Genomic DNA, 16,842 nt, shown 5'->3' on the forward strand with positions numbered 1-16,842 from the left:
ATAGGCTTATTTCTGTATTTTAGACCTTTCTGTAAACTCTCATATGTAAATATTAGGGCTGCAACGGGTACCCGAAATATCCGATGATTCGCGGGTATGGATCCACCCCTGAAAATCCTTTCCGGATATTTATTTTCATAGTTGTATGTAACCTAGCACTGTTTTCACAAGTATTGTTTTTTATACAGACTGGTTCTGTTTAAAAGATAAATCATACGTGTAATAGTCGATATTTATTAACCAGTGACAGTCAAATAGCAGATCATTCGAGATCCTTAGGCTTTTATTGTCATTGGACATTCCGTAATGAGCCTCGAAAGCAAAACTAATTCGAAATCATGGAGGATCTACAAATTACAAATGCAATTCCTAATGGCAATAAGTAAGTTTTCAATCCTTATTGTCTTTCTGAGTTGTATTAAAAACAACGGTAGTGGATCCAGTGCGGCTAGAAGGTGATTCAGGTAAATTTTGCATAATTTCGCGACCTGTCAAATTGTGTTCCTGCATAATGTATTGTCTTGAAAGCATATTTCGTCATATACTAAGTTTAAATGCTTTCTTGTGATGCATGGAACCTCAGTGCCCAGTGAGAGAATCTTTTCCACAGCAGGAGACCCTGTCAATGCTCATGGGGCTTGCCTGGAACCGGGCAATGTTGATATGTTTATTTTTGTGAAAACAAACATCAAACTTATGAACAGTAAAAAGTGTATTTTAACGAGCAAACTATTAGGAGTATAAGTGTTAAGATTTCGTTTTATTTGGACATCGCTACAATGTTAAACGAGAAATGTGTTATGTTTTTTGTTAATAAATGTTTAATGTTTTTGAGTCAAATTATACTTCTAAAACATTGATTACTTTAATTTAGACAGAAATTTTTTCTTTTCTCTTATCTGAGGGATCCGGATCCGAAAAACTGCAAGAAACCATATTTGGATTCGGATCCGAACAAATTTTTTGGATACGTTGCAGCCCTAGTAAATATAGGTTAAACATTGTTTATTCAAAACTGACAATGAGTCTGATAGTGTCCAACTCAATATCAAATTGCGTTGTTTTGCTGTCCAACTCAATATCTAAAATGGTTCATGTTCAAAGAAACTACGATAAAACTTAAATTTAGTTTACAAAATGGTCATAGTTCTACAGCTTAAACAATGATGTCAATTGCTCAAACAGATTTCAACACTGCTAGACTGTTTCAAACCCAAACAAAACTTACTTCTTTTGCGTTGTTAATTTTGAAATTCGCGCCTGTGAAGGTATTTTTAGAAATGAACTTCAGGAATGCTGGGAAGAACGCCACAACAGACAAACGACTTATTTGATTGGTTTAAATATTTATTTCGGTTAATGTACACTTGTTTACATGCTGAACTGTCTAAAATCGACAGAAAAACGGGTCCAAAAACGTCCAACTTTAGGTCGTGTCAGACGCACGATCACTTTACCCTATAAGCCTTGTTCTGGGAAAACTAGGCTTAATGCATGTGCGTTAAGTGTCATTCCAGATTAGCCTTCGCAGAAACTGGATTTTGTTAAGAAGAGACTGTGTTAACCCTTTGCATGCTGGGAAATTTGTCGTCTGCTAAAATGTTGTCTGCTTAATTTCTAAAATTAGCATTTTCTTCGATTTTTTTCAAAGAATACTGTCAGAATAGCAAACAGTTTGGATCCTGATGAGACGCCACGTTCTGTGGCGTCTCATCTGGATCCAAACTGTTTGCACAGGCCTTCAAAATTCGGTTCTCGCACTGAAAGAGTTAAATAGAAAAATAATATTGAAGCAGAAAGTGTCATTTCTGATTAGCCTGTCTGGGACAACACTTCCAGTTTTCCCAAAACAAGGCAAAATGAAATCATTCTTAGAACAAATTAAGTTGCGAGGAAGATTAAAAAGATACTCTTTTGTTAAATTTGAACTTGAGTATTTCTGTACAAGATTGACAGCCTGTTGTAAAGCTGTACAGAAATCGCCTCCATTTGTTCTGTCCAACAAGGTTATACAAGTACTACCCATTAATAGGAATTTGTGCAGACAAAAACACTTTCTTGTTTTCTATTCATGTGTCATTTTGTGATTATCAACTATATTTAAATTGTGTGTATCCTGTTGTAGGAGAGAAAGTCCACCAGAACTAAAATTACTTAAAAGAAGTAAATGAAATTTACAGCCCTAAGAACATGACAATGAACTGCCTTGTCCATTCCTAAATTGGGTGTGTTCTGTTGTAGGAAAGGGAGACCACTTCTCCAGACGATGTTTGGTTGGCTGTACAGGAGGAAGGAGTTGCTGTCCTTGAATACTCCACCATGGTAAAGCCCTTTATCAATATATGAAGGTTCATTTGAATCCATTTTGTACATTTCATGTTAAGCTTCAGAGAAAATGCAGTTTTCTCAGCACAAGATCAAGCAAATATCAATTATAAAAAAAATACTATAAATACTATAGAGAGTGTCGTGGTTCTTGTACCGGTACTCGGCACTTCTTCAAGTTCTTGTCATTATCCTTTATCAACAAATGAAATTAATTTAGCCCTTTCAAACCTTATGAATTTATGCTCCACATATAAGGGGGGGTCATATGTGAAAATGAAAAAAAAAACAAAACAAAAACAAAACAAACAACCAGCAACATCAAAAGCAAAATACACAGGATAAGGTGTCTGCCTAGCAACCAGGAGGTCATGGATTTAATCCCCACTGTGGGAGCATTCATTAGAATCTCTCAAAGACACCAAGTACTGGTTCTAGACCCAGGAAACTGACTCGAGAGAGTTTCAAATAAGTAGTAAGTACTATAAATTCAACTGAGCTAAAATAAATTGGGTTTAAACTAAACACCCCTCTCATATTCTCTTCTACAGCAACCCATCCACCAGTACGACTTTCGTTCCGTGGTGACATTCGGTGGCTGGAATGATGATCTCATGATAGTCGTCAACCAGCTGCTCGAGTCTGCTCCACACCACTACGAACACCGCACTCAGAAACTGCTCTTCATTCTTGCAAAACACAAGGTTTGCTTTGCCTATTGGGTAATATTGGTATGGGACTTGGTTCAGGTAGATGTCACCAAACTTTTCCTGGCCTTGAATTTTATGCATGGATACATTGATATGTGTCGCGTTCTGAGAAAACTGGGCATAATGACTGTGCGTAGTGTTGCCACAGATTAGCCTGTGCAGTCCGCACAGGCTAATCAGGGACAACACTTTCTGCTTTTATGATATTTTTCGTTTAAAAGAAGTCCCTTCCTACCGAAAATCTTGTTAAGGCGGAAAGTGTCGTCCCTGATTAGCCTGTGTGGGATGCACAGGCTAATCTGGGACGACACTTTACGCACATGCATAATGCCCAGTTTTCTCAGAACACGACTCATATACTGTTACAATTAATGCATTTGTTTCTGTACTGGAACCGTTTGGACCAAAGCTTATTGTCTGTTTCTGCCTTCTATGATTGAGTCAAGCTTTCTTCATGTTACAAAAATGTCCTGTAACGTGATGGCTTTCATCATTAAAACCGTGGAATACATTCATGAACAAAACTAAATACAAATACACGATGGAATTCAAGCGTGTAATTTATACTAACAGACTTTACTACTGCCAGAATCAACATTGGCGAGATATACATTATGTACCTTGTTAATTCATGAAAAACACAAGATATGATACTGCTTTTGCAGAGTTCAATTCAATTGTTGATAGTGATCATAGATCCTTCCTGCCAATCCCTATTCCATTACATAAAACTAATAAAAAACTAATTCTTATCTGCAACCATCAGCCATTATTTGTCTCCTAGATTTGCGTTTAATAAACTTTCCCACTCTGAAGCGAAGTGAAAATGGCTGTATGCAAACAGCATGAAACCAGAACATCATGCGAGTTCAGGTTTTATGCTGTTTGCTGCTCATCAGTATCTAATGGTTGGAAATGAAACCTTTAAAACTTGAATCTAGTAAGAAAGGTCTTAAATTAAATGTAACTTTCTGAGGGACTACAAATCCGTCAAAATATGTTTCTAAGTGGGAAAGGGTTAATGAATGGAACGAATCGGCCTGGCAGTGATCTGTATAAGGCATTGGTTGATGACCCTGGGTTATTCATACAGACACTAAGTACTTTACTATTATTTTAGAGTAAACATATATATATTCGAGTACAGTCTACCAGTGGGTACAATCCACCAATGTAATCACAAACATGCCATATATATCTGCTCTTTTAATTCTTATGTTTGGTCAATCTGATGTACTTTCTTTGATTCATTTATTTAAAAAAATGTATATTTGAGGACAACAGCTTAATACACTGGTAGTTGGGAATTTACTAGTAATCAAGTAATTTGGTCTCTACCAACTTACATATATAACAGTCTCTTCATTATAGTGACACTCTTTGTTTGACAGGCAACGTTTCAATTATTGGTTAGTTTGATTTACAGTGGCGGCTTGGTCAATTGGTTGACAAACATTTCACTAGAAGTATCTGGAAAGAAGTCATATGTCTACCTTTTATTTTATGCTTTCCGAAGGTTTATAGCGAAATATCAGTGAATTAAAACTGATAATTTCACTGTTTTAAACAGTGAAAATTATCGATAATTTTCACTGTTTACTGTGAAATGACGTCATTTTTTGACGAAATGACGTCATTATTCCAGCGAAATTCTTTAGTTAAACTCTTTTATACCAATGTAAATAAACTGTGAAAAAAAGCATACAATAAAAAAAATGTGTTGGATTTGGTGGAATATGGATTTTAATTCACTCGTGATCATAGAAAATATATATTTTCACTCGTAGCTGCGCCACTCGTGAAAATATCTTTTTCTATGATCACTCGTGAATTAAAATCGATAATCCACCGGATCCAACAAATATCCTTTATATAATCTGTATCTTTTTAACTCTTTATAGTAAGAGTAATGACCCTTGAATATTGTTCACAAGTGACCTTTTTCAGTTTATTGTTTTTTTCATTTAAAAAGTATTTTAGCACCATGCATAATAAATCTTTGAATATTAATTTCACTAACATTGTCCAATATTTTTATTTGGATCATAAGATTACTATTTTTTTCCTTCATAATTATGTTACTTGCGTGTTGCAGATTTTAGAGGCGACCCATCTCATAGCCAGCTATATCAACTCGCGGGTACAGAGACAGTCACAGGAACCCAACGGTGGACTTGTGTGAACATGCGCAGTGGGGCACTTGAAAAATGTTGTCCCTTGTCTTTGGGATTACATGTTATTGGGGCCCTTGGCCTAACAAGGTCACAAAGCTTATTATTGGTAATTTAAAAAAAAAAGCCTGATTGTCTCACGATACCTCATGTACATAAATATTTCATTTGTTTATGTTCACCAATTTTCTCATATTTAATATATTTGTACACAGTACTCAATATTACTTGTCTCAAAATTGGTCTGAGTGGCAGATTACTTTTTATGCCAACAGATCGAATGATCGGGGAAATATTGTTTTTTGCCCGTCTGTCATTGTATGTGTGTGTCTGTGTGTCTGTCACAAAACTTTAACCTTGGTCATAACTTTTGCAATATTGAAGATAGTGAAAGGTCAAGATCATCCTTCAAGGTTAAAGGTCAAATATATGGCTTCAAAGCAGCGCAGTAGGGGGCATTGTGTTTCACAAACAAAGCGCTTGTTTTTCTATTAAACAGTACAATTATCACAGACTATTTTTAAGTTTGTTTTCAAATTAAAACGTTCAAATCACATATATCAAAATTTTTGTCTTACATATTTTTCATCAAATTTAAAGGATATTTTCGGCACATATTAAGCAAGGTTGATAAGACTTTAGCATTTTGAAAGGTGTCTGTTTCTGATATATGTCGCAACATTGGTTTTATTTACTCTCTCCAGTGTTAAAAAATTTGGGCACATGTGGCTCTAGTAGATTTTACATGACTTAATGTGATGTAATAGTTATTTGTTGATGTTTTTGTTGTGTTGTTTCCTTTTACTGTTTTGTCCTTCATCATCACTATGCATACTGTTCATTTTTATTGTCAGTTGGCCAGTTGGTTTTAATGTTATTTCTGGATTAGTCTGATAAACTTTTATGTTCTAATGTTACATTAAAGCATGGTTAATAACTTGTCATTTGTACATAAATACAATTGTGACAAGCAATTCAAATGTTCGTCCAAATGAATATTGAATGGAATTTTTGAGAGAAAAAAATTGTAGCCTTATAGCTAGAATGGGTCAATTTTGATGGTATATTTAATTTTGATATTTATTGTAATTACGTTAACAGTGAATCCCTGCAAGACTTCATCAAACCCATTCGAACCATGACAAGTGTTTTTACAACAATAATTTGAATGTCTTTTTAACAAAAAATTGCCCAGCAGATCACAAGTGCATGATAAAGTGTCTTGAGGAGACTGTAAAATTTCTTTCGAGATGTCTTTCTTGTAAAAATAGTATTTGTACCTGAAGAAATGATTTTTCATTTAGTTTTTACTTTTATCTGCTGTGTCTTATTTAAATGCCGGAGGTTTGGTTCCAAATTAACAAATGTTCTTAATTTTTGAGTGCTACTATACTATTTCTTCCAGACTTTTTATTCACTAGTAGCACTTGTGAAAACATGTATCTAGCTTCCCTAGTATCTTTTTTTCTTTAAGTACAAAATGCACTCACACTCCTAGTGAGATAATATTGTATTTTAAAATGTAATTTATGAAAGCTTCAGTTCTTGTTCCACTAACGAACCTCTGTATATTACATGTAACTTGTAATGTAAATGTATGAAGATTGTACAGTGGTTAAAGCAAGCTTGTCTTCTTATAGCATCTTAAGCATAATATTTGGCAGTTGCAATATTTAATTTGTGCAAAAGTATGTGATGCATTTGCAACTTTTGTGATATTTGTTTTATGAGAAGATGCATTGGTTTAAAAAAGTTATGTTACATATACAAATGTAGTTTGTAAGTGCATGTTGATTTATGTATGTCTCCATTATAAACAAATTTGATTTTGACGACATACATATATGTTTTGTACAAATGGTAAACAAACAATATTAGTTTGGAATTTCTCAATTTCTCTGAAAATGATGCCGAGACAGTTGGTGTCAACACATATGCCATGCTTTTTAAGTATTACCAGTTGTGTGTATAGTTAACTGTGATAACATAAAAAAATGGCATTGAATCACATGGACATAGTATTTAAAAGGTGAAATATGTATGCTTCAATCCATTTATCAACACTATTGTATTCATAACAAGAGTCTTGTTTGTGGAAACCTGGGCTTTTAATTATTTCATGTGTGTAAAGTGTAGTCCCAGATTAGCCTGTGTTGTCTGCACAGGCTAATCAGGAACAACAGTTTATGCTTTTATGGTATTGCTGCTTTAAAGGAACACTACTGATCAAATCACCAGTTTAGGCGGACAGTGTCATCCCTGATTAATCTGGGACAACAGTTTACGCATATGCATTTAGCCCAGTTTTTCTGTAACAATGCTCATATTTTTATCTATGTGAAAACCAAATACGTGTGTTGCTCTGATAGCGATTTCACTGTTTTTTTTATCAAGTTACTAATAATATGATTATAATATGGTATTAAGACTAAAGTATATCACAGAATTACTCAGTTTAGTTGAAGCAATGGAATAAGAGGCTACACATTTCAGCTTTTGAACATTTGTTGTCCCTTAACCCCTTAACGTATGTGTATGAAATTGATTGAACTCAGGGTTTTATTGTTAATGAATTTGTTTTATTAATTTGCTATTGATACAATCATGAAGATGTTATGATTCATGCATTTACAGTATTGAAATATACTTTCAGTTTTGTTATGTACAGTGGGGTAAATTGATCATGACATTGTTAATTTGTTATATTTGTAATATTATTAAAGAGCAATATTTTGCCAACTGTCAATCAAAGTGACAACATAACCAATCAAGTTCCCTTTTATTGCCGCAGCATGGTCCGTAAAAACAAAGAGTAACAGAGTAACGGAATTAGCATTTTATGTAAACAAAACTAAGTGGGCAGAGTGATTGCTTATTTGGCGAGTGGTCAATGGCCTTTTAACTGTACAATAATCTTTGATGTAATGTATGTGCTATTTTATGATTTTACCTGCTAGACTTTGGTTGTTACACAACAAGAAAGTGTAAGATTATAAAATTCAAATCTTGATATTTTCTTTGTTTCTTGTATGCAGTATGGTGGTTTGGGGAGGAGAGGGTAGGAGGGAGGGAGAGGGGTGGCTAGAGTTGGAGTTCCACAAATTGTTAAGGAGATGTGTACATGTATATCTCGGGAAGTTTGTTTATTTCAACATTTCGATGCTGTTGAAATGTTTATACAAAGACATTCTACCAGCAAGATATATCCATTAGCAATTAAAGTTATGGACATAATTGGTTCGTGGAAAGGGGGTTAAATGCATGTGTGAAAGTGTTGTCCCAATAAGAGACAGGGCTTTCAGCCTTAACTAGACGTAAAGTGTTGTCCCAATAAGAGACAGGGCTTGCAGCCTTAACTAGACGTAAAGTGTTGTCCCAATAAGAGACAGGGCTTTCAGCCTTAACTAGACGTAAAGTGTTGTCCCAATCAGAGACAGGGCTTGCAGCCTTAACTAGACTGCGTAAAGTGTTGTCCCAATCAGAGACAGGGCTTGCAGCCTTAACTAGACTGTAAAGTGTTGTCCCAATCAGAGACAGGGCTTGCAGCCTTAACTAGACTGCGTAAAGTGTTGTCCCAATCAGAGACAGGGCTTGCAGCCTTAACTAGACTGCGTAAAGTGTTGTCCCAATAAGAGACAGGGCTTGCAGCCTTAACTAGACTGCGTAAAGTGTTGTCCCAATAAGAGACAGGGCTTGCAGCCTTAACTAGACTGCGTAAAGTGTTGTCCCAATCAGAGACAGGGCTTGCAGCCTTAACTAGACTGCGTAAAGTGTTGTCCCAATCAGAGACAGGGCTTGCAGCCTTAACTAGACTGTAAAGTGTTGTCCCAATCAGAGACAGGGCTTGCAGCCTTAACTAGACTGCGTAAAGTGTTGTCCCAATCAGAGACAGGGCTTGCAGCCTTAACTAGACTGCGTAAAGTGTTGTCCCAATCAGAGACAGGGCTTGCAGCCTTAACTAGACTGCGTAAAGTGTTGTCCCAATCAGAGACAGGGCTTGCAGCCTTAACTAGACTGTAAAGTGTTGTCCCAATCAGAGACAGGGCTTGCAGCCTTAACTAGACTGCGTAAAGTGTTGTCCCAATCAGAGACAGGGCTTGCAGCCTTAACTAGACTGTAAAGTGTTGTCCCAATCAGAGACAGGGCTTGCAGCCTTAACTAGACTGCGTAAAGTGTTGTCCCAATCAGAGACAGGGCTTGCAGCCTTAACTAGACTGCGTAAAGTGTTGTCCCAATAAGAGACAGGGCTTGCAGCCTTAACTAGACTGCGTAAAGTGTTGTCCCAATAAGAGACAGGGCTTGCAGCCTTAACTAGACTGCGTAAAGTGTTGTCCCAATCAGAGACAGGGCTTGCAGCCTTAACTAGACTGCGTAAAGTGTTGTCCCAATCAGAGACAGGGCTTGCAGCCTTAACTAGACTGTAAAGTGTTGTCCCAATCAGAGACAGGGCTTGCAGCCTTAACTAGACTGCGTAAAGTGTTGTCCCAATCAGAGACAGGGCTTGCAGCCTTAACTAGACTGCGTAAAGTGTTGTCCCAATCAGAGACAGGGCTTGCAGCCTTAACTAGACTGCGTAAAGTGTTGTCCCAATCAGAGACAGGGCTTGCAGCCTTAACTAGACTGTAAAGTGTTGTCCCAATCAGAGACAGGGCTTGCAGCCTTAACTAGACTGCGTAAAGTGTTGTCCCAATAAGAGACAGGGCTTGCAGCCTTAACTAAGTGTTGTCCCAATAAGAGACAAGGCTTGCAGCCTTAACTAGACTGTAAAGTGTTGTCCCAATAAGAGACAGGGCTTGCAGCCTTAACTAGACTGCGTAAAGTGTTGTCCCAATAAGAGACAGGGCTTGCAGCCTTAACTAAGTGTTGTCCCAATAAGAGACAGGGCTTGCAGCCTTAACTAGACTGTAAAGTGTTGTCCCAATCAGAGACAGGGCTTGCAGCCTTAACTAGACTGCGTAAAGTGTTGTCCCAATAAGAGACAGGGCTTGCAGCCTTAACTAAGTGTTGTCCCAATAAGAGACAGGGCTTGCAGCCTTAACTAGACTGTAAAGTGTTGTCCCAATCAGAGACAGGGCTTGCAGCCTTAACTAGACTGCGTAAAGTGTTGTCCCAATAAGAGACAGGGCTTGCAGCCTTAACTAAGTGTTGTCCCAATAAGAGACAGGGCTTGCAGCCTTAACTAGACTGTAAAGTGTTGTCCCAATCAGAGACAGGGCTTGCAGCCTTAACTAGACTGCGTAAAGTGTTGTCCCAATAAGAGACAGGGCTTGCAGCCTTAACTAGACTGCGTAAAGTGTTGTCCCAATAAGAGACAGGGCTTGCAGCCTTAACTAGACTGCGTAAAGTGTTGTCCCAATCAGAGACAGGGCTTGCAGCCTTAACTAGACTGCGTAAAGTGTTGTCCCAATCAGAGACAGGGCTTGCAGCCTTAACTAGACTGTAAAGTCTTGTCCCAATAAGAGACAGGGCTTGCAGCCTTAACTAAGTGTTGTCCCAATAAGAGACAGGGCTTGCAGCCTTAACTAGACTGCGTAAAGTGTTGTCCCAATCAGAGACAGGGCTTGCAGCCTTAACTAGACTGCGTAAAGTGTTGTCCCAATCAGAGACAGGGCTTGCAGCCTTAACTAGACTGTAAAGTGTTGTCCCAATAAGAGACAGGGCTTGCAGCCTTAACTAGACTGCGTAAAGTGTTGTCCCAATCAGAGACAGGGCTTGCAGCCTTAACTAGACTGTAAAGTGTTGTCCCAATAAGAGACAGGGCTTGCAGCCTTAACTAGACTGCGTAAAGTGTTGTCCCAATCAGAGACAGGGCTTGCAGCCTTAACTAGACTGCGTAAAGTGTTGTCCCAATCAGAGACAGGGCTTGCAGCCTTAACTAGACTGTAAAGTGTTGTCCCAATAAGAGACAGGGCTTGCAGCCTTAACTAAGTGTTGTCCCAATAAGAGACAGGGCTTGCAGCCTTAACTAGACTGCGTAAAGTGTTGTCCCAATCAGAGACAGGGCTTGCAGCCTTAACTAGACTGCGTAAAGTGTTGTCCCAATCAGAGACAGGGCTTGCAGCCTTAACTAGACTGTAAAGTGTTGTCCCAATAAGAGACAGGGCTTGCAGCCTTAACTAAGTGTTGTCCCAATAAGAGACAGGGCTTGCAGCCTTAACTAGACTGTAAAGTGTTGTCCCAATCAGAGACAGGGCTTGCAGCCTTAACTAGACTGCGTAAAGTGTTGTCCCAATAAGAGACAGGGCTTGCAGCCTTAACTAAGTGTTGTCCCAATAAGAGACAGGGCTTGCAGCCTTAACTAGACTGTAAAGTGTTGTCCCAATCAGAGACAGGGCTTGCAGCCTTAACTAGACTGCGTAAAGTGTTGTCCCAATAAGAGACAGGGCTTGCAGCCTTAACTAAGTGTTGTCCCAATAAGAGACAGGGCTTGCAGCCTTAACTAGACTGTAAAGTGTTGTCCCAATCAGAGACAGGGCTTGCAGCCTTAACTAGACTGTAAAGTGTTGTCCCAATAAGAGACAGGGCTTGCAGCCTTAACTAGACTGCGTAAAGTGTTGTCCCAATAAGAGACAGGGCTTGCAGCCTTAACTAGACTGCGTAAAGTGTTGTCCCAATCAGAGACAGGGCTTGCAGCCTTAACTAGACTGTAAAGTGTTGTCCCAATCAGAGACAGGGCTTGCAGCCTTAACTAGACTTTTGTTAAGAAGAGACTTTCTTTAACCAAAAAATATCACAAAAGCATAAAGTGACGTCCTGATTAGCCTGTGCGGACTGCACAGGCTAATCTGGGATGACACTTTACACACATGCATTAAGCCCCCTTTTCACAGTGCGAGGCTCACATATATATATTTACCAAAGATACTTTTTGTGCTATTTTACTATCGCTTCAGCAACTTTCTGATAAACAGTGCATCCATTTGGAGTGATTAAAATGTAAATGCATGCATTTGCATTCATACCCATACCTGCATTAGGTTGAAGGTATGTTGGTAAAACACATGACTTACCTGACCTTTGAACATGTTCATAAAACTATTATGTTCTTACACAATATACTTACATGCATTCACATCATGTTTATAAACATGACAAACTGCGTTGAATGAAAGCCTTGTCATGTCTGTATTTTGCTACTTATTCTGTCTGTTATACAATACATCATTCTCATAATACCTAGTTACAACTAACCCTACTTAACCCTTTCAGTGCGGGAACCGAATTTTAAAGGCCTTTGCAAACAGTTTGGATCCAGATGAGACGCCACAGAATGTGGCGTCTCATCAGGATCCAAACTGTTTGCTATTCTGATAGTATTCTTTGAAAAAAAATCGAAGAAAATTTAAGCTTGTTTTAGAAATTCAGCAGACAACATTTTTGCAGACGACAAATTTCCCAGCATGCAAAGGGTTAATGTGTTTTTTCACTACGTGATCATGTGTTGTGGTACATTTTTAGGAAAAAAACTATTACATAGTTCATGAAGGCGCAGCTTAGAAACACCTGATGACAACTTTCGTTGAAGTGTCATTGTGGTATGTCAGGTACGTGTTGTTTTGTCAAAGTATGAATCAAATCTGATCATAAATAAAGAAGTTTTAAAATTTTAGCAAAATTTATTTATTTGACCTTGAGAGACAAGGTCATTCAAAGGTCAAGGTCAAATTCAACTTGCCAGGTACAGTACCCTCATGAAAGGTTTAGTGGATATAAACACAAAATTTAACAAATATTCAAAGTTACTAAGACAAAAAAGGGCCATAATTCTGTTTAAAAGCCAACCAGAGTTAGGCAACTTGCCCTGTACAGTCCCCTTACGATAGTTAGCGAGTTATCCAAGTCTGAAAGCAATTGCTATGATACTTTAGGAGTAAAATGGACCAACACACAAAACTTAACCAAATGTTCAATTATCTAAGTATAAAAGGGGCCATAATTCTGTCAAAATGCCAGTCAGAGTTACATAACTTTGCCTGCACAGTCCCCTTATGATAGCAAGTGTTGCAAGTATGAAAGCAATAGCTTTGATACTTTTGGAATAAAGTGAGCCTTAACACAAAACTTAACCAAAATTTCAATTTTTTTAAGTATAAAAAGGGAACATAACTCTTACAAAATGCTTGATACAGTTGTCTGCTCTTGTTTATAGATTGGGGTCATGTTGGTAAAGAAGTATGTGAGGTGGTACGCAAACTTGAACATAGATTTATCAATAATATGCATATTCTAAGTGGAAAAAGGGCCATAATTGGTGCCATATGCTTGTTACAGTTGTCTGCTCTTGTTTTTTAGATTGGGGGTCATGTTGGTAAAGAAGTATACAAAATATAAAAGCAATATGTCAAGGGACATACAAAATATTTGAGGTGGTATGCAAACTTTAACATTCCAAAGCTAAACCCCGAAGCCCTGGATGAGTAGGATAGCTCCACTATATATATTTCATATATAATAGTCGAGCTTAAAATTGTTGTTGGAATGGGACACTCACCTAGCATGCAATATGTGTGTTAAAAGTAATGAACATTTGAGGCAAGTTATTTTAAGCCATTCCCCCATAAGAAGCAAAGTGGAAATGGCTTTTGCAACCAGCATAAAACCAGAACAGCCTGCAAGTAACTCGCAGTCTGCTTAGGTTTTATGCTGTTTGCTGCTCATCAGTATCTAAAGATTGGAAATGAAGCCTTTACAATTTTAATCTAGGAAGAAAGGTCTTCAATTAAATGCAACTTTCTAAGGGACTACAAATGCTTAAAAAAACGTGTCTAAGTGGGAAAGTTACGATGGTTTACATTTGTTGAAAGTTTTTGTAATAAATATGGAAAGGTGTCAAAAGATTAAGTTACAGGTTGCACAAGCTTTATAGTGCTCACTGATACCCATATTGGAGCATAGACCTTAGTTTTATGGAGCAACAAGGCGTTTGTCCATAGATGCCCCACATTTCAATTTTGTTGCAAAACTCCGTTATGATAAAAACAAGTTGCTGTTTGGCCAAACTTGACTGGACCGGTATTTCCTTGATCTTTGAGATAAGGAGACTGGTGGTACAGGTGACATATTACTTTATAATGGTTTTCATTTATTTTGTTATATTTAAAATCCATATGGCAAAGTTATGGGTTAGACAGAAATTGTTGTTATAATTTGAGGAAAGGAGAACAGCGTTGCACACAACAAACCATATCCTAATGGAGGTATTTTGTGGTAAATACTGGTTGATCTTTGAGGAAGGGTAACAATTGTTACACACTATTTGTCATGTTATGATGGTTTACATTTGTTGAAAGTTTTTGTAATAAATATGGAAAAGTTATGGCAGAGACTTTTTAAGCTGTGACAAAATTTGACCTGTAATCTACAAGTTTGAGCTTAACCTTTGTGGTAGGGACACAGGTGTTACACATTCTCTTGCCACGGTTGCATTTGTGCCAGGTTATATTATACTCCATAAATGTAAGGAGAAGTTATGGCTGCGACAGGAAATGTTCAAGCTTTTTTGTGCTAAAAATTGGCCTGTTACAATGTACCTAAAAGTGTGACCTTATCTTTGAGGTAGGGACACAAATGTTACATGCAACAGGTCATCTTGTCGGTTGACTTTTGTGCCAAGTTGTTTTATACATTATTTAATCCATCAATATATGGAAAAATTATGGCCGAGACAGAAATGTGTGTACGGCCACCTGGAAGCTCAAACATACCCAGGGAAAGACAGAGCCACCGCTTAACCCTTTACCACTTAAGACGTATATACATGTAACCCTTTACCACTTAGATACCTATATAACCCTTTACCACTTAGATACATATATAACCCTTTACCACTTTAGATATGTATTTTGACGAATGTGTAGTCCCTTAGAAAGTTTAATTTCACAAGCAAATTCGTTTAATTGATATCCCCTGCCAATTTGCTTCTGAACACAAAAGTTTCTGGACGGATGGACAACGCCCTTTGACCTCAATGTGTGACCTTGACATTAGCCCCTAGGATTATGGGTGTTGAATGTGAAGCACCCCCAGATGATTGAGAACAACTATGGCAAGTTTCATTGCTCTGGCTTATGAGTTAATGGAGATAAAGCTCAAAACATTTTTTCAAGATACAAAGGGCCATAACTCTGTCCATATATATACTCATACAAAGTTTCAATGAAATCCACCATAGCACTTCCAAGATATGGCTCCAGACCGAAAGACGGACTATGTCAAAACTATATCCCTCCGCCTATGGCGCAGGATAATTAAATACCTTTTTAACTAGATTCAAGATTTACAGGCTTCATTTCCAACCCTGTGTTACTAATGAGCAGCAAACAGCATAAAACCTCAACAGATTGCAAGTTACTTGCAGGCTTGCAGGCTGTTCTGGTTTTATGCTGGTTGCAAAAGCCATTTTCACTTTGCTTTTAATCGGGGAAAGGGTCAATCCTGCCTTCTTCAAATGGTGGCATAACAAAAACACATTGGTATTGTATTATTAGCTCAATTTATTTCTTTCCAGAAATCATTAAAATTGCTCACAGTATGTGTGAAAAATTATGATAGACGAAAATGGTTCTCTCCATATATATATATAAAATATCAATTCTTAATGTACAACTATACATTAGCAAACACATTTGCCATAATATATAAAGCAGAAATTATATAAAGAAATGTCATATTAAAACATCTGAAACTTACTGATAAATGTACACATAATATTACTCATTCAGTAGTACAAAACATGACAAAAAATAAAATTGAAAAAAAAAAATCAAATAAAATTGTTAAATGTTTTAGTCTATTCTGTTATTAATAATAAACTATACAAACATTTAAAACACTAAGTGTAAAAATGGTTAATATTTTAACAATAACATAATAGGGAAATCGTTAAAAAATATTACAACAATGTTTAACATTACATACCATTACAAGGAGCAATAGGAATTAAAAGAGCACAACAAAGTAAACCATTAATTGAATAAATTATCGCTAAATATGCACTTTAATTACTTCTTCAACATTAAAACAGATGCGCTTTTACACTTGACCAAGTCATGTGTTATTTGTTTAACAACCAATTTTTAATACATGTGTTTTGTTCTGATAAAACTTGGCATAATAGATGTGCGTAGTGTCGTCCCAGATTAGCCTGTGCAGTCCGCACAGGCTAATCAGGGACGACACTTGCCGCCTTAACTTGATTTTCGGTAAGGAGGGACTTCCTTGAAACTAAAAATACCATTAAAGCGGAAATTGTCGTCCCTGATTAGCCTGTGCGGACTGCGCAGGCTAATCTGGGACGACACTTTAAGCACATGAATTAAGCCCAGTTTTCTCAAGCAAGACACCATGGACATGCTTGGACTTCCACATCACAGCCATACTCGTGCACTCCGGGATCTGCAATATACAAACACTTGGGTACCATCTCTTATATACAAGTGTGTGTGTGCCTGCACTCCGGGATCTGCAATATACAAACACTTGGGTACCATCTTTTATATACAAGTGTGTGTGTGCCTGCACTCCGGGATCTGCAATATACAAACACTTGGGTACCATCTCTTATATACAAGTGTGTGTGTGCCTGCACTCCGGGATTGGCAATATACAAACACTTGGGTACCATCTCTAATATACAA

The 16,842-nt window shown here is 37.4% G+C and overlaps 2 protein-coding genes across 8 annotated transcripts in view; one reads left to right on the forward strand and one right to left on the reverse strand.

Moving 5' to 3' along the window:
• The window catches only part of LOC127875467 (pleckstrin homology domain-containing family H member 1-like), a 153,461-nt gene extending 145,245 nt beyond the window's left edge, over positions 1-8,216 (forward strand). For all 5 annotated transcript variants that reach the window (XM_052420535.1, XM_052420534.1, XM_052420539.1 and 2 more), the window contains 3 exons: positions 2,242-2,322; positions 2,877-3,029; positions 5,131-8,216. In XM_052420535.1, coding sequence (XP_052276495.1) covers positions 2,242-2,322; positions 2,877-3,029; positions 5,131-5,217 — 321 coding nt within the window. In that variant the 3' untranslated portion in view covers positions 5,218-8,216. The remainder of the gene's footprint in view (positions 1-2,241; positions 2,323-2,876; positions 3,030-5,130) is intronic.
• A 7,465-nt stretch (positions 8,217-15,681) lies between these two features.
• LOC127875473 (sprouty-related, EVH1 domain-containing protein 2-like) overlaps positions 15,682-16,842 on the reverse strand; it is a 34,910-nt gene continuing 33,749 nt past the window's right edge. The window contains exon 6 of one of the 3 annotated variants that reach the window (XM_052420549.1): positions 15,682-16,683. The gene's annotated coding sequence lies outside the window, so the exon portion shown is untranslated. Of the gene's footprint in view, positions 16,818-16,842 lie in introns of all 3 variants that reach the window. The other 2 variants (XM_052420548.1, XM_052420546.1) reach the window with 2 other exon arrangements.

The sequence above is a fragment of the Dreissena polymorpha genome, chromosome 3, assembly GCF_020536995.1.
Source record: "Dreissena polymorpha isolate Duluth1 chromosome 3, UMN_Dpol_1.0, whole genome shotgun sequence".
Taxonomy (NCBI): Eukaryota; Metazoa; Mollusca; class Bivalvia; order Myida; family Dreissenidae; genus Dreissena; species Dreissena polymorpha.